The 22199-nt window shown below is 44.7% G+C and overlaps 1 protein-coding gene across 2 annotated transcripts in view; it reads right to left on the reverse strand.

Annotated features, from left to right (window-relative positions):
* Positions 1-22199, reverse strand: part of ULK4 (unc-51 like kinase 4) — a 286847-nt gene that overhangs the window by 158468 nt on the left and 106180 nt on the right. For both annotated transcript variants that reach the window (XM_040994292.1, XM_040994293.1), the window contains exon 30: positions 3266-3314. In XM_040994292.1, coding sequence (XP_040850226.1) covers positions 3266-3314 — 49 coding nt within the window. The remainder of the gene's footprint in view (positions 1-3265; positions 3315-22199) is intronic.

Here is a 22199-nt window from a genome sequence, read left to right on the forward strand (position 1 = left end):
ACCCCTGGTGATCAGCTTCCTTGCACACTGCAAGTGCCTCCTGTAGCCAACACTGCTGAAAGACTGTTTTCTTAACCAGAAGATACTTTCTGATACTGAAAAAGTGTCAGTTATCTGCAGTCAAACAATGAAATAGCCATAGTGTAAAGCCCTTGCAGCAGTTTGCTCCAAGCTACCCTTTTCACTCTCACTACCTACCATTTCTCCCTGTTTTCTGCTTCATGTACTTAGGCTCACTTATGCATTCACTACTCCCTGGGCCGGCCCAGACTTATCCTCCTCCAAGTTGAGCGACAACTTAAGACCAACTGCCCCCACCCTGCCTCACGGTGCCCCAGCAGAGTGCATTTGGGGGCCACAGCTTCCTACACCTCCACCTGTAAGAGCTCCTACTGTATTGCTAACCTGTTGTCTGCTTGCTAAACACTCTCTCCCAGCCATGCCAACTACAAGGAAGGGCCCATTACTGGCCACCCAGGAAGGGGCACTGTGTCTCCTGAGCAGAAATTTAGGACTGGAGATTGCTTTTAAACATGATTTTGAAAAGACTGTCTTCAGTCAGCTATTTATTTAGCCAACTTGAATTCATACTTGGAGCTCTCGGTCTACTATGTAACCCCAGAAACATCTGTTCTTCCAAGGATTTCTGCACAGTTATATCATACAAATAGGAAATGAGTTCTGAACTCTGGTCCCCACACTGTCACTTGCCTCTGGGCCTACGGAGGCAAAAAAAAAAAAAAAACAAGCTGCCAGCACTCCCTGGCAGTTTCAGAGACACTGGGTTACTTTCTTAATGAAGCAGCATCCAGGAAAAGACGCACCTGCTGGTAAACACACAGCAGATGAAGAACTCCAGCAAAGCAGAGACAGAGGCTGCTGTGCAGGCACTAAGCACAGCAACATGTGCTGGAAAACAGGTTTGGGATGAGAAGAAAGCAAGCCAGCCATCAAGAGGTCCTGGTGGCCCACTGCCTGAACGATTCAAAGGCTGCTTTCTTTTTTGATGGCTGGCTAGGAGGCATAAGTAGTTAACCAAGCTCGCAGGCTCCCACTCTACTCTTACGGCAGTCCACAGCTGCTAGACATCACTTGCAGCCACATCTGCAGGAGTGTGTGTTGCGCTTCCTTGAATCCAGGACTCCCTCAGTTCTAATATTCATCAGCATTTTATCAAGCACTGAGGAAGAAAAACACTGGCCAATTCAAGTTTGTGATGAATTAACATTTTCATTTTCCTTTCACTGACAGACTTATTCAGATAGATTTTGATAGTCCATCAGTCTTAGCCAATTTTTAAAAAGAGAAATAGGACCCAGCACAGTAGACTAGCGGCTAAAGTCCTTGCCTCACACATGACGGGATCCCATATGGGCGCCGGTTCTAATCCCAGCGGCCCCGCTTCCCATCCAGCTCCCTGCTTGTGGCCTGGGAAAGCAGTCGAGGACGGCCCAAAGCCTTGGGACCCTGCACCCACGTGGGAAACCTGGAAGAGGCTCCTGGCTCCTGGCTTTGGATTGGCTCAGCTCAGGCCATTGTAGCTGCATGGGGAGTGAATCAGTAGAAGGACGATCTTCCTCTCTGTATATCTGACTGTCCAATAAAAATAAATATTTTTTAAAAAGTGAAATAAAGATAAAAATACATTGGTTATAGTAATGGCAACCAGGTCACTGGCTGAGAGTAAAATACATTTGGAAAACATCTCAGTTTCAGAAATGTAAAAATCTGAAAAAGTAATGCACATCACAGAATCAATAAAATAATGTATTACGGCTAGCTTGGTGACAAAAAGCCTAAACGGACAAGGTAACAGCTCACAGGATAACCACCATGATGTTAAATGTTAAAATGTATTCATATGGAGAAAAAGTGTTGAGATTATTCAACTCAAGAAAAACAAAAGAATAAGAAGTCAATAATGATTCTAAGGAGAGTAAAGTCCTGTCTTTAAAGCGGTACTTCCAATGCTCTTTGTGTTTTAGCAGCAAAACCCACTATAACATGATCTCCTGGAAGAAACCTGAGAACAGAGCTATTCCCATTAGACACGAGCTATCACTCCAGACACGCCTGCAAGCTGAGACCCTCGGGACGGGCTAGTGTCCAGAATGGGGAGCAGATACCACCTTCCGCCAAATCCACAACTCATGACAAGGGCTTAAAGGTTGCCATCAATCAACTAAGCATTTATTAACTTGAGTAAAATAAGAAGCACTTTCCTTTAAACATTCATTTAATTGAAAGGGAGGGTGGGAGACTAAAGCGAGAGGGAGAAGGATCTCCCAACTGTTAATTCACTTCCCTCGCTCTCCCGCCTGCTTTCTGCCATGCGGGGTCACAGCAAGCACGTTCCCAGCAGACACCAGACACCCGGGCTCCCATCTTGCACTTTTCAGTCTCTTCAACTGTAAGAAATCTCTTTGCTTTGTAAACTAGCCAGTGTATGATGTTCTCCTTTGAAAGCACAGATGGAGTAAGAAACTCGGCAAACCCAACCAGTTCTCCTGAGGGCAGATCCTCTACAGGCTGATACTCTGAGTCAATTAAGGCAAGTGCAGCATCGGGAGGGTTAGGAGGATACCACGGCTAAAGCTCCACTGGGGACGATGGCAGGGAGGGTCAAGAAGAGCGGGGAGCAGTGAGCTATGCGCATTAAGGCCTCAGCAGACGAGACTAACAACATGCCAATATGGGAGAATCCTTCTAAGCATCAAGTCAAGTCTCCATCTCAGCCTCATGTCTGCGTTCATTGCAGAGAGGATTCATCAGAGTGGAAGAGTCAACTCTGCTTCCCATTTTATCCTCATTGAAGCCACAGATTAAAGATTGAACGGATGATTTTCAAGTAATTTGCATTTTGTGGATCAACAAAGAAAAGTTCTAGAAAAGAAAACTTCCTGACCGCCAGCTGAAAACTGCTGATCTGGTACCCTAGGATTAGGGGTCAGAGGACTTTCTCTGAGACTTTGGAAAATTCCTCCTGCAGCGTAGAAAGTGTCAGTCAGCCCTTTTGCCACAATCAAGCTTGCGTTTATTCCTTCCTTCCTACATTTTGGATTAACACGCAATACTTGCACATTTTGAAAAAACTATCCTCTCTGCTAGGGAATAAATATTCGCAAAGAAAGAAAACCCAGAGGAGGTCTGGCAGAGGAGGGTGGATCATCAAACAGGGTTCCCGGGTACCCCTTGCCACATAGGGGTGCTGAGGCCAGGTGTGGGTCCTTTCCCCTTGATTCCAAATGTACATTTACTTTCTTACCAGAATCACTTCGAAAATGAGTGGGATCAGCTTGCTTTCTTCTATAAGTCTGTTAAAAAAAAAAAAAGATAAGCTTGCATTAGATAATTCCTATCAAAATTGCTACCCCGATACAGAGCACTGCAGCGCCCATGTTTTATGGCTAAAAAAAAAAAAAGCTGGGACCAAGAAATAGCATGATTAAACACTCATCTTTAATACGCTGAACCACAGCTATTAGACACAAGAAATATGAGCCTTCTTTGCAAGCAACTGCTGGCTTAGCCTTATTGATCTGTAGCAAGTGAAATCTCAAATAGATTGATTTTTTTTAAGTGTGAATATTAATTAAAATTCACATTAGTACAAAGACTATCAAAATAGGTAATGCTGGATGAAGTAATGTAACCAACTCTTGGTGCACAGTTAAATTATAAGCATCCCATACTGTAATTTTTTACACATGCCTCATTAGCTATCTTCCCAGCATTAATGAATTAGACTACAATGAATTTTAATGGCCTTTAATATTTAAAAAATTGGACACTGATCACCCAGTTGACTCTAGGCACTTTCCCTTATCCAATCTGGTTATGAACTGTGATAAATTTTTAAAGAATTATGGCTTTTTTTCATGCAGTTTAACAGAAAATAGTTGTGATAAAACCTGGATCATTCTATTATTTGGAAGAATACTTTAATCAGTCCTTTTGCCCATGGTTCAGCTGGACAGTGATGTTATCTACTTGGGCTTCACAGACCACATGGTCTCTATAGCAACGACACATCTCCATCACCACTATGGAAAAGCAGCCAATGAAAGTCATCAGCAGACGGGGACTGCGCTGTCACAAAACTTTCTTCATCCAAATCAGGCAGCAGGGTCTAGCTGGGGCACAAGCTGTTATTTGCTGGCAACACATTTATTCTGGTTATCTTTGGCTGTATAACTACAGCCCCTTCCCTCCATCCTCCAATCTTGGTGGCATAAGCCAGTTTTAGGACTCTTGTGGATTCTGTGGACCATGATCTTGGGCTGGACCCAGAGGGAATGATGTGATGTTGGATCCAGGATGTGCAAAGCCTGTAGAGAGGAGGGACAATGACTGGGGGAGACTTCATGATCAAAGGCGTCCTCGTGCCCATGCCTGGTACCCGAACTGGGGGAGCACCTACTGTTGACCTTCCCCTACATCTCTGTGGCTTGGCCATTCACAGCATGACATCCGGGTGCCAAGAAAGAACATTCCGATAGACTGTGGAGGATGCTATACGCCTGGTCCAGCCTTGCCTTGGCAGTTACACAGCATCACGTCCACTGTGTTCCAAGTGTGTACAAGCCAGTCACAGAGGCAGCACAGAGTCAGGGGCATACAGACCGTCTCTTGATGGCCAAGGGGCATAGCTGCACTACAGAAAAGGATGTGGGGTGGCAATCAATTTTACAGCTGCCTTGGGAAAACGTGACCTCTTTCACAGAACTTGTCTGCAACAAAGGGGAATGTTCTTTGTCTTTGCCGCAGACAGCACCAATCCAGAGCATCAGAGAGCTGCTAACAGCTTGTGTTTGCTTTTCTAACGCTATGTAACAAAGGACCACAAATATGATGGCTCAGAGAAAAACCCATAAACTAGCTCCATCTTTAGTTAGAAATCTAGCCCAGCAAGGAGCTGGCCGTTGGATGGGAGAAGGTCTAGCCCGGTGTTGGGGGCCCAGGGAGCCCATTTCCTACCCACTGCTCCTCCTCACTGCAGGCAGAATCCAGTTATTTGAAGTTGCAGGACTCAATTAGTATCTGCCAGCCAGCTGTCACCTGTGGTCCTTCTCAAGGCACAGAGATTACTACATTCCTTGTTTGCCACATGGTCCCTTCCATCTCCAAAACCAGCAAGGAAGGTGCTCCGCCCTGCCAAGCCCTTCACAAGCACCTGATCTCTTGTACTTTCTTGTCTCCAAGCTCTAGATCTAAGGGACTCACGCAGTTGCTGTGGGCCCTCAATTCCATCTGCAGTATCCCTTCGCAGACAGCACTAACTTGGTATTTAATGGAGTAACTGAGGGAGGCACGTACACATCCGGGACCAGCAATCGTGAAGACCATCTTGAAAACTCTGCCTTCTTCAAGCTTGAACTTGTCGCCCATCTCAAGTCCACTTTTCTCCCACCCTCCATTTTAAGGAACAATACCTCATTGACTCCCCAAATTACGCTGCTTCTGATCAACTCACAAGCCCTATGTGAAAGCCAGACTCCGTTCAGCTTTCCAATGACATCAATTGGGAATTTCAGAGTTCACATTTGTTTCATAGTTGACTGAGACCTCGACTACAAAGCTGTTTTGTTTACATAATTTGCCACTCTAGTGGACCAATGACAGTCTTTTAAAATTCAAACTCTCAAGCCTCAAACTGAATTTCAACTGATGGGGTTGGTGGATCAGCTTCAAAAAGAGACGGTTTCATAATGTTGTTATGAGATATTATTCCTACCCTGGAAGCAATATTTGTGGTGTTTCTCCTTGAGATGCTTGTCCTTGCCTGTAATGCTTATTAATCTGCTCGCAGAGAACTGCAGAAGTCTCACCAATAAACAGTACACACATTTGAGGAGTTATTTTTCACACACACACACACACACACACACACACACACACACACACAGGCAGGATAGAAAATCCGGTGGCTTTAGGCAGAGACGCATTTTACATCTCATCTTTTTATAAAGAGCTATGGAGTTCTCCTATTAGGCAAACATTCTAGTTCCCCGAGGAAGTAAACTATAAAATAACTGTAAGTAAGAAAGCTGCTGGCTGCTTCATTTGCTATGGATGTCTCAAAATTAACTTGAAATTTGAAGCTGTACTAGAACGCGGCTCCAACATACAACCTCCCCTTGCCTCAAACAACCTCCCCATTCCACAAACAACTGTGCAAAAACACTTTTAGACCTGGTGCCTCGAAGGATGCCCCAACAAGCCCTGATCAATCACCCACATCTGTTGAATGAAACAAAGCCGGAGGAAGCTCCCTTTTCTGAAGGCACGGCAGTGAGATGAGAGAGCTGCAGTCAAGTGGAGCCCCAGGCAGTGGCGAGGACTCTGTACAACACCTCCATCTCCTTCCAACTCAGACGGCGCAGTGTCCCTCAAAGTCTTGTTGCACTCAGACCCTTCTGTGTCTGTCCCCATACGGGAATGGTGCACTTGCAACCCAACCAGGGATTTTGAGCCCTCACTCCAGCAGCCTGCCTGGGCTTTCTCTCCTGCCCAGGTGCTCTGCACTCACTCAGGCCAGGAGCTCTGCAGCTCTCTCAGACAATTCCTCCAAACCTAGGCATTCTCTTCAAGGCGTGCTTCTGTGTCCATGCTGTGGCAATACACGCTCAACACAGGTGCCGGCCATGCTCATTCTTGCACCAGAGTGGGGGAAGGAATGGAACAGAAAGAAGCTGTACCAGTAGGCTAAAGGATTGACGCAGACACAGACCAAAGTCATGGCCCTGAGAGGGCCACCAGCTGGGACCTCTGGCCAGCAGCTCCTTCCTGCTACAGGTATGAACCCCACAGTAAAAAAGGGCAACTGCTCAGAGATTAGGATATGTTTTTCAATTCTATCCAAATTTACGAGACTAATTATTTTCTCATTTTAAAGATGCATTTATTTATTTGAAAGGCACAGTGACAGAGAGGGAGAGAGAAACCAGAGGCAGAGATCTCCCACTGGTCTACTCTCCAAATGGCTCCAACAGCCAGTCTGGGTCAAGCTGAAGCCAAGGACCAGGAACCCCACCTGCTCTCCCACATCGGCGGCTGAGACCTCTGCTGCCTCCCAAGACAAACAAGCAGGAAGCTGGGCTGGAAGTAGAGTGCCTGGGACTTGAGCATGTGCTCCTACATTAGATGCTAGTGTTGCAGGCTGCAACTCCGCAGCTTAACATGCTGAGCTTCCACAGTGTCCTCCAATCTGCTTCTTTTCCAGTAGTTCATTCTTTGTCCTGTTAACTAATGAAATGCAAGAGCTGTTTTTGATGCTCTTTCTCTCCCACTTCCTCAATAAAATTTTGTTTGATGTCTACTATGTGCCAGGCTAAGAGTTGAGTGAGAACTGCATTGCGTATTCTAAGCAATACAGAAAGATCTAGAAAGGGCATAGATGGAGCCTAGTAAAGGATTCAAATAGCAAGCACATATGACCATAGTAGCAGACCTCAGATTGCATAAGCTATGTGGTGGCCACATTCATTCTGCGTGCTAACTCAGTGAATTCATGGCTACAATTCCTCCCCCACATGTAAGAAAGAGAAAGAGAAAGAGAGAGAGAGAGAGAGAGAGAGAACAAAACTTTGTGAGCTAGCCATCAGTATCATTATCCCTTTTTACTTCGGATGAGAAATACGGGCACAAAGAAGCAAACTGGTTCAAGAGCAAATAGAGGAACTGATATATAAACCGAAGCAGTTCAGAGCTGCATCCTCCACACAGGTGATGCCTGAGGTGCAGCAGGAGCCCGGGCTATTGACAAAACACAGAGTAGGAAGTGGGAAGCAAGGGAACTTAGTCAGTTGTAAAGTGTCCTGGTGTGGGACCAACACCATGGTATAATCAGCTAAGCCTCTGTCTGCGGCAATGGCATCCCATACAGGCACCATTTGATGTCCTGGCTGCTCCACTTCCGATCCAGCTGCCTGTTGATGTCCTAGGAAAGCAGCACAGGAAGGCTCAGGGCCTTGGGTCCCTACACTCACTTGGGAGATGCAGAAGAAGATTCTGGCTCCTGGCTTGAGATCAGTTCAGCTTCAGGCATTGTGGTCATTTCAGGAGTGAACAAGCAGATGGGAAATTACTATCTCTGTCTCTCCTTCTCTTTCTGTAACTCTGCCTTTTCAAATAAAAAATATGTAAATCTTAAAAAAAAAAAAAAAGGAACAAAAGAGGTGTCCTGGCAAAAGGAACTGCACGACGAAAGACAAAAACAGGATGGCTCATGGGGGCAGATTAGAGGAAAGAGAGAACCAACCTGTTACCCAGTGAGAAGTCTAAGGAATACCCAGCCCGAACATCGGAGCTCTTAGCAGCCACACTGAAGATCTGTAAGACCACGCCTCAGGTCGGGGTTGGCGAACCACCGCCTGCACGCCACACCCTGCCACCTGCCTGCATTTACCACCTGTATGGTCCAGAAGCTGACAATAGTCACCAGGTATTTAAAAGACTGAAGGAAAGCAAAAGACTATTTTATCACGTAGGGAAATTGCATCACATTCAAAATTCCTCTTCATAGATACACTTTCATTGGAAGACAGCCGTGCTCTTGTATTTATAAATTGTCTTTGGCAGCTTTTACACTAAAATAGCAGACCTCAGGGTAGCTGGGCCCTTAGGCCTGCAATACCTATCTGCCCTTTGGCTGAAGAAAAATGTTGGCTGAGCCCAGGGGAGGACCAGGCAAAGTGATGGCATTATCAGTGTGGTAGTTTCACAAGGATTCTTTACAAAGAGAACAGAGCAGCAGCAAAAGGGACGGGGAACTGGAAGATTAACTAGCCGACTGTGACTGCTCACAAGGTAAGAGGGGGTGAGATGGATAAGTGATGAGATTCGTAAGTATCTACACGGCTGACAGTCCCTGAGATGCAGGAGAGAAGTGGTGGGGGCGGCGGGGGTGAAAGCGGGCCAGAGCCCAGGCCTGACAACCTTTCCTGTTGGAATCCTCTGGGTCCTCCTGATGCACTATGCTTGGGGCTTTGCCTCCTATTTAATCCCTACCGTGAGGTAGGAATACACAGCCTTACTGCTCAGAGCGAGAAGACGAGCACTTTTCCTCCACGGTGACCCAGCCCACAGATATGAGAGTCTGTACCCTTCACGGTCCTAAGCTACTGTCCTAACACAAGGGACAGAGGAGAGAAGCACATTTGGACAGTAAGATGGATTTAATGTGGAAAGAAGCACAAGGCGACGGCTAGCATTAGAATCCAGAGGCTTCCCAACACTTAGTGGCTGATGGGTGTGACATCAAATGTGGCAGGTAGGAAGAATACTGGCGGTGGGGGTAGAACAGGAAAGTGTCAAAAAAAATCAGATTTTAAATTCAGTGCCAACTCCTACACATTACACTTCCATCATATTCACATCTACAGTTTCCTCAAGCTCATTTCAGGAGCTATTTCCTATGATACTAAGAGACAGAGCTAGAGAATAATGATAGCCAACTTCAAAGCACAGACCGAGTGCTGCCGTGCTATGATTACCTGTTGATGGTTTGTGTACTGTCAGTCCGGAGAGCATTTCCTAAGGAAAACCAGCCTGTGTGTGCAGGTGCATGTTCAACAAACTATCTTGCCCTGATTATAAAGTTATCTAAAAATTACAACTCAACATGACTATGTGCCTATATAAAGTAGACAAACACAGGAGCATACACACTTGGAGGTTGCATTAGGGGAGATTAGCAGGATAGGAAAGTATAAAAAAGGAAAATCCTACCACTCAAAAAATCATTAGCAAGTTTTCATAAATTATTTTTCTTGTATTCATAATGGACATGGAATCAACCTCATTTTTACAGTAACACTATTTACTGGGCATGTTTTCTATGCCATGTTCTTAGCATCCATACCTCCATGGATGGGTCCGATGATGATAATGCTTAGCCCACTCTATGGAGGAAGACCCCTGGAGCACACACTGCCAAAGCAATCTTCTCACAGCCACTCCCAAAGCTGGTCATGGACCCAGGACTCAAACTAGAATCAGCTACCTTTAATAGCCTGTTGACCCGTTACACCAGGTGAGGGTATAGGGCCAAACGCTCATACCCTATTTTCCGAGTCCACCATTAAAAATATTTCCCCTTCTTACTAAATATTTATGTAAAATATAAGTCCATGGGGCCAATGTCATGGAGCACTGGGTTTAGCCATTGCAGGCGGCACCAACATACCACATGAGCGCTCTTTCAAGTCCCAGTTGCTCCACTTTCCAGTTGCCAATATGTCCCTGTCACCCACATGGGAGGCCTACTTGGAGTTTCTGGCTGCTAGCTTCAGTCTGGCCCAGCCTGGCCACTGCAGTCATTTGAGGAGTGAACCAACAGATGGAAAATACTGTATGTATGTGTCTGTATCTGCGTCTCAAATAAAACACATCTTTTTTTTTTTTTAAAAAAAGATTTATTTTTATTATTTTTTATTGGAAAGGCGGATATACAGAGAGGAGATACAGAGAGGAAGATCTTCCATCCGATGATTCACTCCCCAAGTGAGCCGCAACGGGTCGATACTACGCCGATCCGAAGCCAGGAGCCTCTTCCGGGTCTCTCACGCGGGTGCAGGGTCCCAAAGCTTTGGGCCGCCCTAAAGCTTTGGGCCGTCCTCGACTGCTTTCCCAGGCCACAGGCAGGGAGCTGGAAGGGAAGCCGGGCTGCCGGGATTAGAACCGGCGCCCATATGGGATCCCGGGCGTGCAAGGCGAGGACTTAACCACTTGCGCCACCGCGCCGGGCCCAAAACACATCTTTAAAAATAAAATTATGGGGCCTGGAAGCATGACCTAGTGGATAAAGTCCTCACCTTGAATGTGTCAGGATCCCATATGGGCACCGGTTCTAATCCAGGCAGCTCCACTTCCCATCCAGCTCTCTGCTTGTGGCCTGGGAAAGCAGTTGAGGACAGGCCGAAGCCTTGGGAACCTGCACCAGTGTGGGAGACCTGGGAGAAGTTCCTGGATCCCGGTTTTAGATCAGCACAGCACCAGCCGTTGCACTCATTTGGGGAGTGAATCATTGGACAGAAGTTCTTCCTCTCTGTCTCTCCTCTCTGTATATCTGACTTTGTGATAAAAATAAATCTTAAAAATAAAATAAAATTATGAGTTGTCTTATCCATATTGCTTTCTAACGTATGATTTTTTTAACTAGTCTTCTCTTGACGGACCTCATCAGACATTAGGGGAAAATCCCACATGCTGGAGTTAAGGAATCACCATCAATGGGTTCCAACCCTCACTCAATTTCCTTAGCTTTATGCCTGGGTGAAGTATAGATTCTGAGTTTCCCCTTCACCTTAGGTGATTTCTGCCTATGTCACATCACAGTGGGGATCAGGAACCAAGGCAGTCCCTGCGAAACTTCCAGCATTGACTGATGCGGGAAAAGCTCTCTTCCTACTATGTCTACTGATTTAATGGACATTTTTGTATAGAAACATGTTTTAATCCTTTCTTAGGATGCAGCTCTCAAAGTGGATTCAAAGATATTTAAGGTTTGATGTAACCACCATCATTCTCTCCTCTCTTTTATATTTTTATATTCAAATATGAGATCATTTTGCACTTGTTTGTGCCTAGCTTATTTCTCCTTATGTAATACCCTCTAGGTTCATTCAGATTGGTGTCAATGACAGGACTTCCTGTGTTCATGGTTGAATAATATCCCATAGTGGATATGTGCCACCTTTTCTGTATCCATCAGCGGGTAAGACATGTAGGTGGCTTCCATATCTTGGCTATTGTGAACAATGAGCATGGGAACACAGGTATCAACTCCCAGTGTAAGAGGTGATGAGTTATACAGTGGTATCTGGTGGATTCTACTTGTCGCAATCTGAGTTACCCATGGTGGCTTACTAATTCATACTCACAACGTAACTTAGCTTTCTTATTTCCATATCTTCTCCAACAACTGTTATTTTCCTTTTCCTTTTTAACATTTATTATTATTTATTTGACAGAGGGGGAAAAAGAGAGACATACCCTACCTACTGGTTCATGACAAATGATGAAAATGGCCTTGGCTAAACCAAGCCAAAGGCCAGGAGTCCGGAATTCATGCCAGGTCTCCAAGTAAGTGGCAGGAAGTGAATTACCTGAGGACTCTCCGCTGCCTCCCGGGTATACATTAGCAAGCAGATGGAACCAGAAACGGGGAATGAAACCCAGGTAACATGAGGTGGGATGCGCATCTCCACTACGTAAACACCTGCTCTGGGGCTCATTCTCCTTTTGGCAACAGCCACACTAACAGGTGTGAGATAAGATCTCATTGTGATTCCAATGTGCATCTCTGATGAATTACGATGTGGAATATTTTTTCATATACTCAACTATTTGTGCATTTTCTTTTTAGAAATGTCTATTTTGGTACTCCCTCCTGTCTAAGTCAGGTTATTGATTTCTTCTCAGAAGTATGATTTACAAATACTTTCTCCCACTTGGTAGATTGACACTTCATCCTGACGCTTGGCTGTGCAGGGCAGTTTTGTGTACTAACACCCTGTCTGTGCTCTGTCTGTGTGCTTTGGGACTCAAAGGATATGCTAATCCGAAAGGCAGGCAGTGGTGTCTGGGAAGTATACATCTCACTAGATTCTCAAGTGCTACTTTTCAATGAATTCTACCAGATTTAAAAAACAATTATTATCAATATCAATATTATTATTATTATATTATTATGTTACTATTCCAATATAATCTTACTTAATTATTAAGCAAAATTGATGCTTTGGCATGTTTATTGTTAGAAACAACTTGGTTGTGCCCTTCGCCTGGCTGTTCTTCAGAGCTTACTTCATGTAAGAATCTCAAAAGGGCTCAGGAAATCTAAAAGCTGACTGTTGGTGCATTTTACACACAGCTGTGTTAAGCAGGATTACTTCGAGCAGAGCAGAGAAGCACATGAGAACAAAAGGTGGTTACACTGGGAGGGTACGCGTGGGTGCCCAAGAGAAGCCACTGAAGAGCCATGCTTAGTCCACCTCACCACCCAGGGCTTTAGGCCATGGGAAAGAACGCTAAGTGATAACATATGCTCAAGTCAGAATAAAAATGTGCCAAGAAAGTCACGGAATATTATTTGAAACTCAGACCACTGTTTAGTCTGGCAGCTCTGGTGCTCTTTAATTATATGACAAAAGCCTGTCTGTACAGCAACACTGTAATATATTCTGACCAGTAACTGTCATCACATACAATCAGAAGACATGGGACATGGAAGAGGACTTGGGCTGGAGACAGGACCAGAGGAGGGAGAGTCTGTGATGGCTCAGGTTACATTCCAGCCCCTTGAGTTTCGCTTTCATCTACCAAGTTGACTGACAGCAGCAGGTGTATGCATTATGTTCACAACAATGCATGTCTTCGTTAAGATCAAAGAAATAACAAAAAGAATTTCCAGGCATGAGTAATTTGTTAATTCTCAAGTGGCAAATTACCTTAGTAATTCACCAAAGGAAAGTATAAACAGTAACATACGAATATAACCCTGAAACTTGCCAGGTTGTACCAAGTGACTGATTCTTTAAGACTTCAGAAGGCATACTGAGGGACTCAAGAAATCTCATTGAACTATTATTCCTACAGTTCGGATGCCCTAAGCTGTGAAAAGGAAACAAAGGTTCCAGGGTTAACTACAGACTCCGTAACTACATAAACGTGAGACAGAAGGGCACTATAGGCTGCACATTTTAATTTTAACACTATGGGGAGCAAAATAAATTTGTTTTGTAAGTACAAAGTAACCAAAGAGTATTAACTGATGAGTCAAAAGCAAAGACCCCAAAAAAGAACAGCTGCAAACTCCCATCAGGCAGAGATAAATAAGTGTATCAGTCAAAATAAATGCATCCTGCACTACTGTCCTCTTTCACGTCCTTCAATAAACTACTAATCAAAGATGTCATTCTGACATTCACAAACAAGTAATATAAAGAAGATTCCCTTACTAAGAAAATTTTTAAAATGCTTCTTTAAAAAAGAATATCCTTTTTAAATCTTGTAGATACATGACACCTTTTGTTGAAGAAAGTAAGTTTGTGTCGGGTCCATTCTGCACATGCGGGGCAAACTGAGCGCTCCCTCTGGGGCGTACCAACGCTTGGATGGCTAATGGCCTACAAAAACTTACGGAGGTTTGGGCTTTATCAATATTGTCTCCCCATGACAATGACATCCTCGTCGTAGTACAGTGCAAGCGCTATGTCCCATTTCCACGGCCTACAGGCCATTTGGATCTCCCTGCTCCCAGCTCTCCACTGGCAAAGTGCTGTGCACTCACAAAGTTGACTGCACAAACCCCATGGTAGGGCTGCTCTCTTCTGCTCTAAGCCCCAAGCCTGACTCAGCCTGAAACTCAGAGGGCACTCAGAGACCTCCTGCAGTGAGGCAACTGCTACTTTACACACTTCCACGCCTTCCCCACAAGGACCACAGGTTTGTAGAACAGCTTCCAGTTCTACCAGGAAGTCCAAGAATCCCCGGGCTCCTCCCAGCAAAGGGGAAAAGGTTAGGCACCTGTTCTTTGAAGCCCATAATCCCTAGACCGCTGTCTAAACAAGCAAGATTGTAACTGAATGGTAACTGACTGCAGTTCCTGCAAGGCTCCAGCCACTAGGAACAAAGACACTGATGAAATGCTGGCTTCCGGACTAAGCCAGTAGTGAGGGGTTCACGCCTTGTCACCCTCAGAACAGAGACATGGGCAATGGAAGGTTCCTTTCAGGCTCTGGATGCTGTTCCCTGAAGGAAGCTGACATCAGACCCTCAACACCCGGAGTATCACCAAGATGACAAAGCTGACGGCAAGACACTGAAGCCATGTGACGGGGATGAAATGCGAAGTCACCACAAACTTGGGAGACCTCCCTGTGACTGTGAGTCACATAGTGGAAGAAAACAAGCAGTAATATTGACTGTTCCTAGCACGCCAAACTCACCTAAGAGGTTGTTCTATCTAGAAAACATAAAGCAATGTCGGTACAGGTTTACATTATTCTTGATCTTCCTCACAAATCAGTAAGAAAAAAAAAACTAACTTGAAAATGAGTTTTATCATATTCAACATAGGGACAACAGATGGCAACCTGACAGTGACTTTTAAGTCACAATCCAGAACAAGATCCCAAATCTAGGAGGATGAGAGAAAGAAAGGTTTAGGCAAATGAGGAACGTGAACTCATACCACCAGTCAAACAGCACCAGGAGCTGCGCCTCAGCAAGCAGCGAGCAGAAACAGGTGCTGAGTCAGACAAGGCCAGGAGAGGCGAACAGTGGGGAGGAGTGGCGTGGCTTTTACCCACACCCTGAGGACCACATCGCTGCTATTCGCAAGTCTGTCTCTCACACACGTATACACCACTTCAAACAGATTAAATCCCATTGTGATATTCACTTGTGTTTCTAAACAGTGGCTCTAGTGTGTGGCACGCAGGAGCCAGGTCATCAGGACACATCATCTCACCTGCCTTCAAGATGCTTGGGGGGCTCAGGATACACGGATCCCCCCAGGGCCTCCATTTCCGCACATACAGGGACTTCAGCTCAGCGGACTCGGCACTTCTTCTTCCTCTGTACTGCTGATGCTCTGACACCTGAGGGCCTCACGAACCCTGCAGGGTCAGACCAGCAAGTAGGCTAGCTAACTCCTAGCGGGTACGAAGATCTTGACTCCAAGTATGCCGTCCCTATGCAAACAAACCAATCCAGAGTTCGCACCCCCTTACCACCTTTACTGAAGCTAAACACATCAGGAAACTACTCTCCTAAATCGTGCTAGAGCCACATTCAAGATGACTGGAGAATCCCTGACACACCAAAGGCAACTGAAGCAACTCTACCTGCCCAACCCTTCCATTCCTACCCTGTGTCTCCTGTTCCTTCCCAGTCCTCCCACAGTTACCTCCTGACCTCTGCTGGGACGTCTCCCTGTGGGCCACGGTGCCAAGCACAGGCTGGCCCTTGGGATCTATTCCTGTGGCAACTCACCTGCTTTCTACTGCTTTCCCCATACTCAACTCATAACATGCTCCACACTGTAAGATCATCTCCAAAAGTTCCATAGCGTTCCAAAATATTTTTTTTGCATGAATAATTTTTTTTTAGAGTCTCATGAACTATTTTCAGTTATGCCACAGGGAGTTCACCATGTATCTCTTCATTTGAAAATTTAGAACCTGTTAAAAATGTAAATGCCATTGCTGGGCCACTGCTTACACTGGAGAACTCAAGAGGTGGGACTGAGGGTAGGCCGGTCTGATGTACACAGGCAGACAATGCTGCCACATGGGTGCAGGTCAGCCGGGCTAGCCTGCAACAGTAGCTGGCAAGTGCCAGGTGGGGTGCAAGTCAAGCCTTGCGAGACCACAGTACCCCTCTGGCAGGTGCAAGACCTGAGGCTGTGGTCCAACCTTGAAGTGCATGGTTGGGCCTTCCTAGTTGCTGACGCCTGTGCAGTGGGCAGCATGTACAGACGCACATGAGGGACATGGCAGCCAGCTTAGCTAGGCCAGCAGAAGATATCAACTGCCTTGAGAGAGGCAGGAAGGCACAACAGGCTGGACAATTCTCCTGGCCAAGCTCCGCAGCATGTTCCTGGGTCTGTGGCTGCACTGAGGAGGGCTCTGTCAAGCAGCAGATCTTGGAAAGATTTTTCTTAACCCTGGAGCAATGAACCCCCAACGTCTCAGAACTATCAAAATCATTCAGGTCACACTGTCGGAACACTCTTCCCGGCATAGGGGTCTCCAGCAAGGAGCGGCCTTCTCAGCCTCCTTCCCTGTGGATACAGGAGGAAATTAAAAAAAAAAAAAAAAAAAAGAGGAAACATTTGTCCCATGCCCCTTCCCCCGTATTTGACCCTTCCCACCCTAACTGGGGGCCCACAAGGGCGTGTATCCCTCCCAACTATATGAACAGCAATAAAAAGAAAAAAAAAGTTTTAGGTAAACACCACTCCCATCCCTGACAAGACACACAAGAGCAGGCTGCCGGCCGCTGCCCCCACGGGTCACGGTTTGTCAGTCCCTGTTGAAGATAACAAGGGCAATCAGTAGAGCCTCCGACGCCTTGCAAGACGTGAAAAGCTTTATTGGATCCATACCCAGATTTAAAACCACTTCACAATGTACCACAGAGGCGTCTCTATTTGTAAATGTGTACAATGAACTCTAAGTGGTTTCTTTATAAATTTCACACACACACACACAGAGCCATCTGCTCCTGACCCAGAAATAACTGCTAAGTATTCAAGTGCCTGTGAATTCGCACCTCATTCGCACCCTGGCTAGGGGCCAGCACACACAAATTCAACAGGTCCACAAAACCGGAAATCCATTGTGTGAAGAACATGCGTTGTCCGTTCCAAATAAACTTCTACATTTCTCAAGAACCAGATAAAACAAAGGAACTTTTCCTTTTGAATTGGAGGTGGTATTTTACCAACAGCTTTTGAAAGCAGTTAATAGCTACCAGCAATTAAAGCAAGGAAAATAACTTTCACAGAAAAAGACCACAACCCCCCCCCACAAAAAAAGGCTAAACTTTTCAGGAGCAAAGTGAAAAATCTGACACTCAGAACTGTTAAAATAATCTCAGTGGGTGATTGTAAAAATACCTTAAACAACGCTTGGCCAGGCTTTGTAGCAAGTGTGTGTGGCTACACCGAAGCAGACACTGTGAGCCAACAGACCTCACGAAAGGCTTCTGTCAACGCTGGTGCGATGAGACCGACATCTCAGAACTAAGACAATCCAAGCAACACCCTCAGAACATTCTCCTCCACCTAGCGTCTCTAAGGCGACATCAAATGATTCCTTCCATACCTGGGTGATGGTGTAGTTTGGCAGCAAGAAGCACCATTCCCACCACCTCCACAGACAGAGGAGAAAAAAAACCCCAAAAACCTGAACCACACCTTCCACCCATCCCCATCAGAGGTATGCATCCCATTAACTACACAATCAATATTAAAACAGAAACTATTAAAGAACTGGCAAAAAAACCAAAAACCAAAAAACACCACCCTAGCAAAGTCCTAAATAAAATCAAGACAACTTTTATTTCCTAATTCCTCTTAAATACTTTAAGAATTTATTTACTTATTTGAAAGTCAGAGTTACTGAGACGGTGGGAGGGACAGAAAGATCTCCCATCAAGCGTGAATAAGGAAAGTGAGCTGATGGGTAACTTCAGGCCAGAAAGGCTTTCCACTAAAGGCCATTGATTCAGCATCAAGTCCAATTAAGAGAATTTGAAACTTTCACTCCGCTGAAAGGCAGAATTTCCCTAACTCCTGTCCGGAAACAAGTAATTGCAATATTTTTGAGCAAACAAAAATGATAACAGTTCTGCTTGAATGCAGATCAAAAGTAATTTATCTTCTGCCAATTCTCTAAAAAAAAAGCTAAATTTTCTCCAAAAGAATTCAAAAGAGCTCAAATTTACTTTGTTGACTGAGGAAGATCCGCTGAAAGCTAATTAGCTCTGCACGGAAACAAGCCACCAGGTATGGAGCAGACTGAAGGCCTGAACCCCACATCACAGTATCAAATTGAGTCTCAGAATTTCCATTTTTAACCCAGCTCCCTACTAATGCATTCCTGGGAGGCGGCATACGATGGTCCAAATTCTTGCAACCCACATGGGAGACACTCAGATGGAATTCTGGGCTCCAGACTTCTACAGTCTGACCCAGTCCTGACTGTTGAGGGAATCTGGGGAATGAATCAGCATACAGAAGCTCTCTCCCCCTCTCCTCCTCCTTTCTCTCTCTTGTCCCCTTCATCCCTGTCTTACAAGCAGAAGAAATAAACAATTTACAAAGAAGAGTGGTAAATACTCAATGGTACTATGACTAAGATGCTAAATGGCTTCTTTATTGACTGAGAATCCTATAAAATAAGAATACATAAAAATAATTATGCCTTGCCTGACATAAGGACGTTTAATGTTGCAAAAGTGATTACTTGGTACTCGCAGGTCTTAATAGATACAAGATAAATTAAGATACATGTCCATCGAAGAACATGATGCTGATGGCTCCAATTAGTAAGTTAAATTTATAGAAGATGATTCATGGCTACTTTTATAGGACTAGAAAATCCCTGTTGAAACAACAAAGGCATTCTAGGGCCAGTATGGCACACCAGCTTACATCACTGCTTGCAGCTCTGACACCCAGCTCCACATCCAATCTAGGAGTCTACTAATGTGCCTGGGAAAGCAGAGGGAGAGATAGCCTAAGTGCTTGGGCCCTTCCCACATGTGTAGGAGACCCAGATCAAACTTTTGGCCTTGGCCTGGCCCGACCCTGGCCACCGGGGCCATTCAGGATGGCAACCAGCAGGGGTAAAATCTCTGTCAGTCTTTCTATCTCGCAAATAAATAAAGCTTAAAAAAAAAAAGTCATTCTATACATTGACAGGCAAATATTTAGTCTAAAAAAATATTGCTATCAAATCCCTGGGGTCGGTAAGCTGTCAATCTCAAGACCAGCCAAAATTAATGCTGATATGCATCAACCTTCATTCTAATTGGTTTCAGTTCTAGGAAGTAAACACAGGAAGAACATGCACCACAAAATCTCACAGGTCAGGCCACAATGAAAGCAAATACTAAAAACCGAACACAGAATAAAATGGCATATGATTAAGAAGTAATAAAACCAGAAATTTAAATCAAAGATTCCATTCTCTCAAATCAGAATGACAAAGACCACATATGCAACAGCGTTTTGATAAAGCTTTTTGCACTAACAGGCATTTTCATAAGAAGCTTGGTCAAGAGGAAATTGGAACTTGGATGAGAGGCAAGTTGGCAACAACTGTCAAAATCACAAACAGTGCCAGTAGAGCACAATTAATCGGCGGGGGGGAACTCGAGCAATCACCGAAGCATTTGCCAGCCCTGGAGACCAATATTCAATTCTCCTCGCACAGGCCTTAGGGTTACAGTGTTTAAACGATCCCTGAGTGAGAGTAACAGAAAGGCAGACTTGGAAATCACTGGCTCATACCCCCTTGCATGAAATAGTTCCAGTCAGGACCGCTTACCCGATTCATCAATTCACTCAAGTGATACATAACCTATATCATTAATTGTAGCTTTTTATAAATGTACTAAAATACTGAAGATTAGAAAAAATATCCAACAGGAGGACTTGTTAAATCAAGAGGGAATAACCATAAAATGCAATACTATGTGTCTGCTAGGAAGAGGTACAGATACTAAGGGTACTATATTTCAATAAAGCTATTTAAAAAGAGGTGCCGAATAGTGCAGGCATACATCAAGCTGCCATCTGTGTGATCTATCTCATACACTCACACATACACACACACACACTGGTAACAGCAGCTATCACTTTGGAAAAAGACTTTTCTCTACTCTTTGAAAGGTTGACGTTTGGAACATGTTACATATTAATCCTTGAAAAACAATTATCAAACATTAAAATAAAATATATAATCAACCCTATTAATTCATTCCACAGAGAAAATGAATTTTTCCCAGCTAACACTTAAAGAGGCACACAAGAACTTCTGGAGTAATGAAAACACTCTATCTTGATTGTGGCAGTCCTCACACGACTATTCACAGACTACCTAAAATGAATGCTTTTTACTCAATGCAAATTATATCCTAATAAACCTAATGTTAAAAATAGAACAAAAAACAGATTACACAATACCCAGCCTTCTTGAACAGTGTCAACAGGAATAGAAATTGCTTCAATTAATTAGGGAAGTGCTGGGTGGAACCTACTGGACCAAGGTGGGCACACGTGTGATAGCCTGGCATGTCCATTCCTGGTTGGATACCCAGTAGGGGAGTGAGTGTTTACTCCCCATGGGGGTGTGCACAGGAGTGCTCAGGGCCACGGTATCCATGATCACAGAAGTCTGCCACAGCCCAGACACAGGTAAAATGGCCAGCAGGCAATGATGTGCTTGTACACTGGCAAGCCGGGCAGGAGCTGATTTACCCTGAAGAACAGCATTGCCAGGACCAAAGAACATGACTAGGAAAAAATATATACAGATTGTTCTGACCACATGCAGACATGTCTGAGCTCATTTTTGATTAAAGAAGGGTAAATTAAAAGAAACAACCTACTTTAGTTGCCACACTGGCAAGATTTCCAAGCAAGCATAACAACAAATTTTATCAACAAGATGGTAGAGAGTTGGGAATGCTTTTACATACCCCTGAGAGATGCAGAATGGCCAACCTCCAGGTGGGGCAATTTGATTTCATTTCTTAAATGTTCAGGTGTAGTTATCCTTTGAGTTAACAATACCGTTGCTAGGCATAATCCTATAAGATGTAGGCACATACAAATAATTTGATGCATATATTGGACCACTCACTGTTTACAATACCACAAGATTAGAAGCAAGTCCAGCCATTAGACACCCCCCACGAGGTAAATTACAGTCCAGCCATACAATGGCAGGTCTTATCACCATAAACACAATGTGAAAGTCCAGTGTGTACCGATACAGGAGCAACTCCTGGAGCTACAGCCTCCTACTAAGGGCAAAAATAGGCTTGCAAAGTGGTACTTGTGTGCAAGGGGGAGAAAGACATGCAGCATCTATATTCACATCGGCTTGCATTTGGCTATGGAATGAATAAAGGTATTTGACGATACCAAATGAGAGTAAGACAAAGACAGGAGAGGGTGGACAAGGGAAGGAATACACTTCCCATGTCTACCTTTCTACACTGTTCTTCCCCTTCCATAAAAACTAATTATCCAGTCTAACACGCTGTGCTTAAAATACTATTTGAAAAATCCATGAAGGAAATTAAAACTCCGAAGTCAATTTCTAATTACTTTTCATACTCCTTTCCCTCCTCTTCAAAATGGGTAAATACATTTAGCAAACTCACACACAGGTTGACCTAAGGACCTCTTTGTAAAAAAGTATATGGGGGTGGGGAGGTGCTGGCGCCTGGGGTGCAGGCATCCCACACAGGCTCAGGTTTATGTCCGGACTGCACTGCTTCTGCTACAGCTCCTTGCTTATGGCCTAGGAAAGCAGCAGAAGATGGTGTGAATACTTGGTCCCCTGCACTTACGTGCAAAACCAGAAATGTGCTCCTGGCTCTGGCTCCAGACCATGCCAGCTCTGCCCGAGGCAGCCATTCGGGGAGTAAATCTACACCTTTTACTCTCTCTCTGC

The sequence above is a fragment of the Ochotona curzoniae genome, unplaced genomic scaffold, assembly GCF_017591425.1.
Source record: "Ochotona curzoniae isolate NIBS_2020 unplaced genomic scaffold, NIBS_Ocur_1.0 contig_908, whole genome shotgun sequence".
Classification (NCBI taxonomy): domain Eukaryota; kingdom Metazoa; phylum Chordata; class Mammalia; order Lagomorpha; family Ochotonidae; genus Ochotona; species Ochotona curzoniae.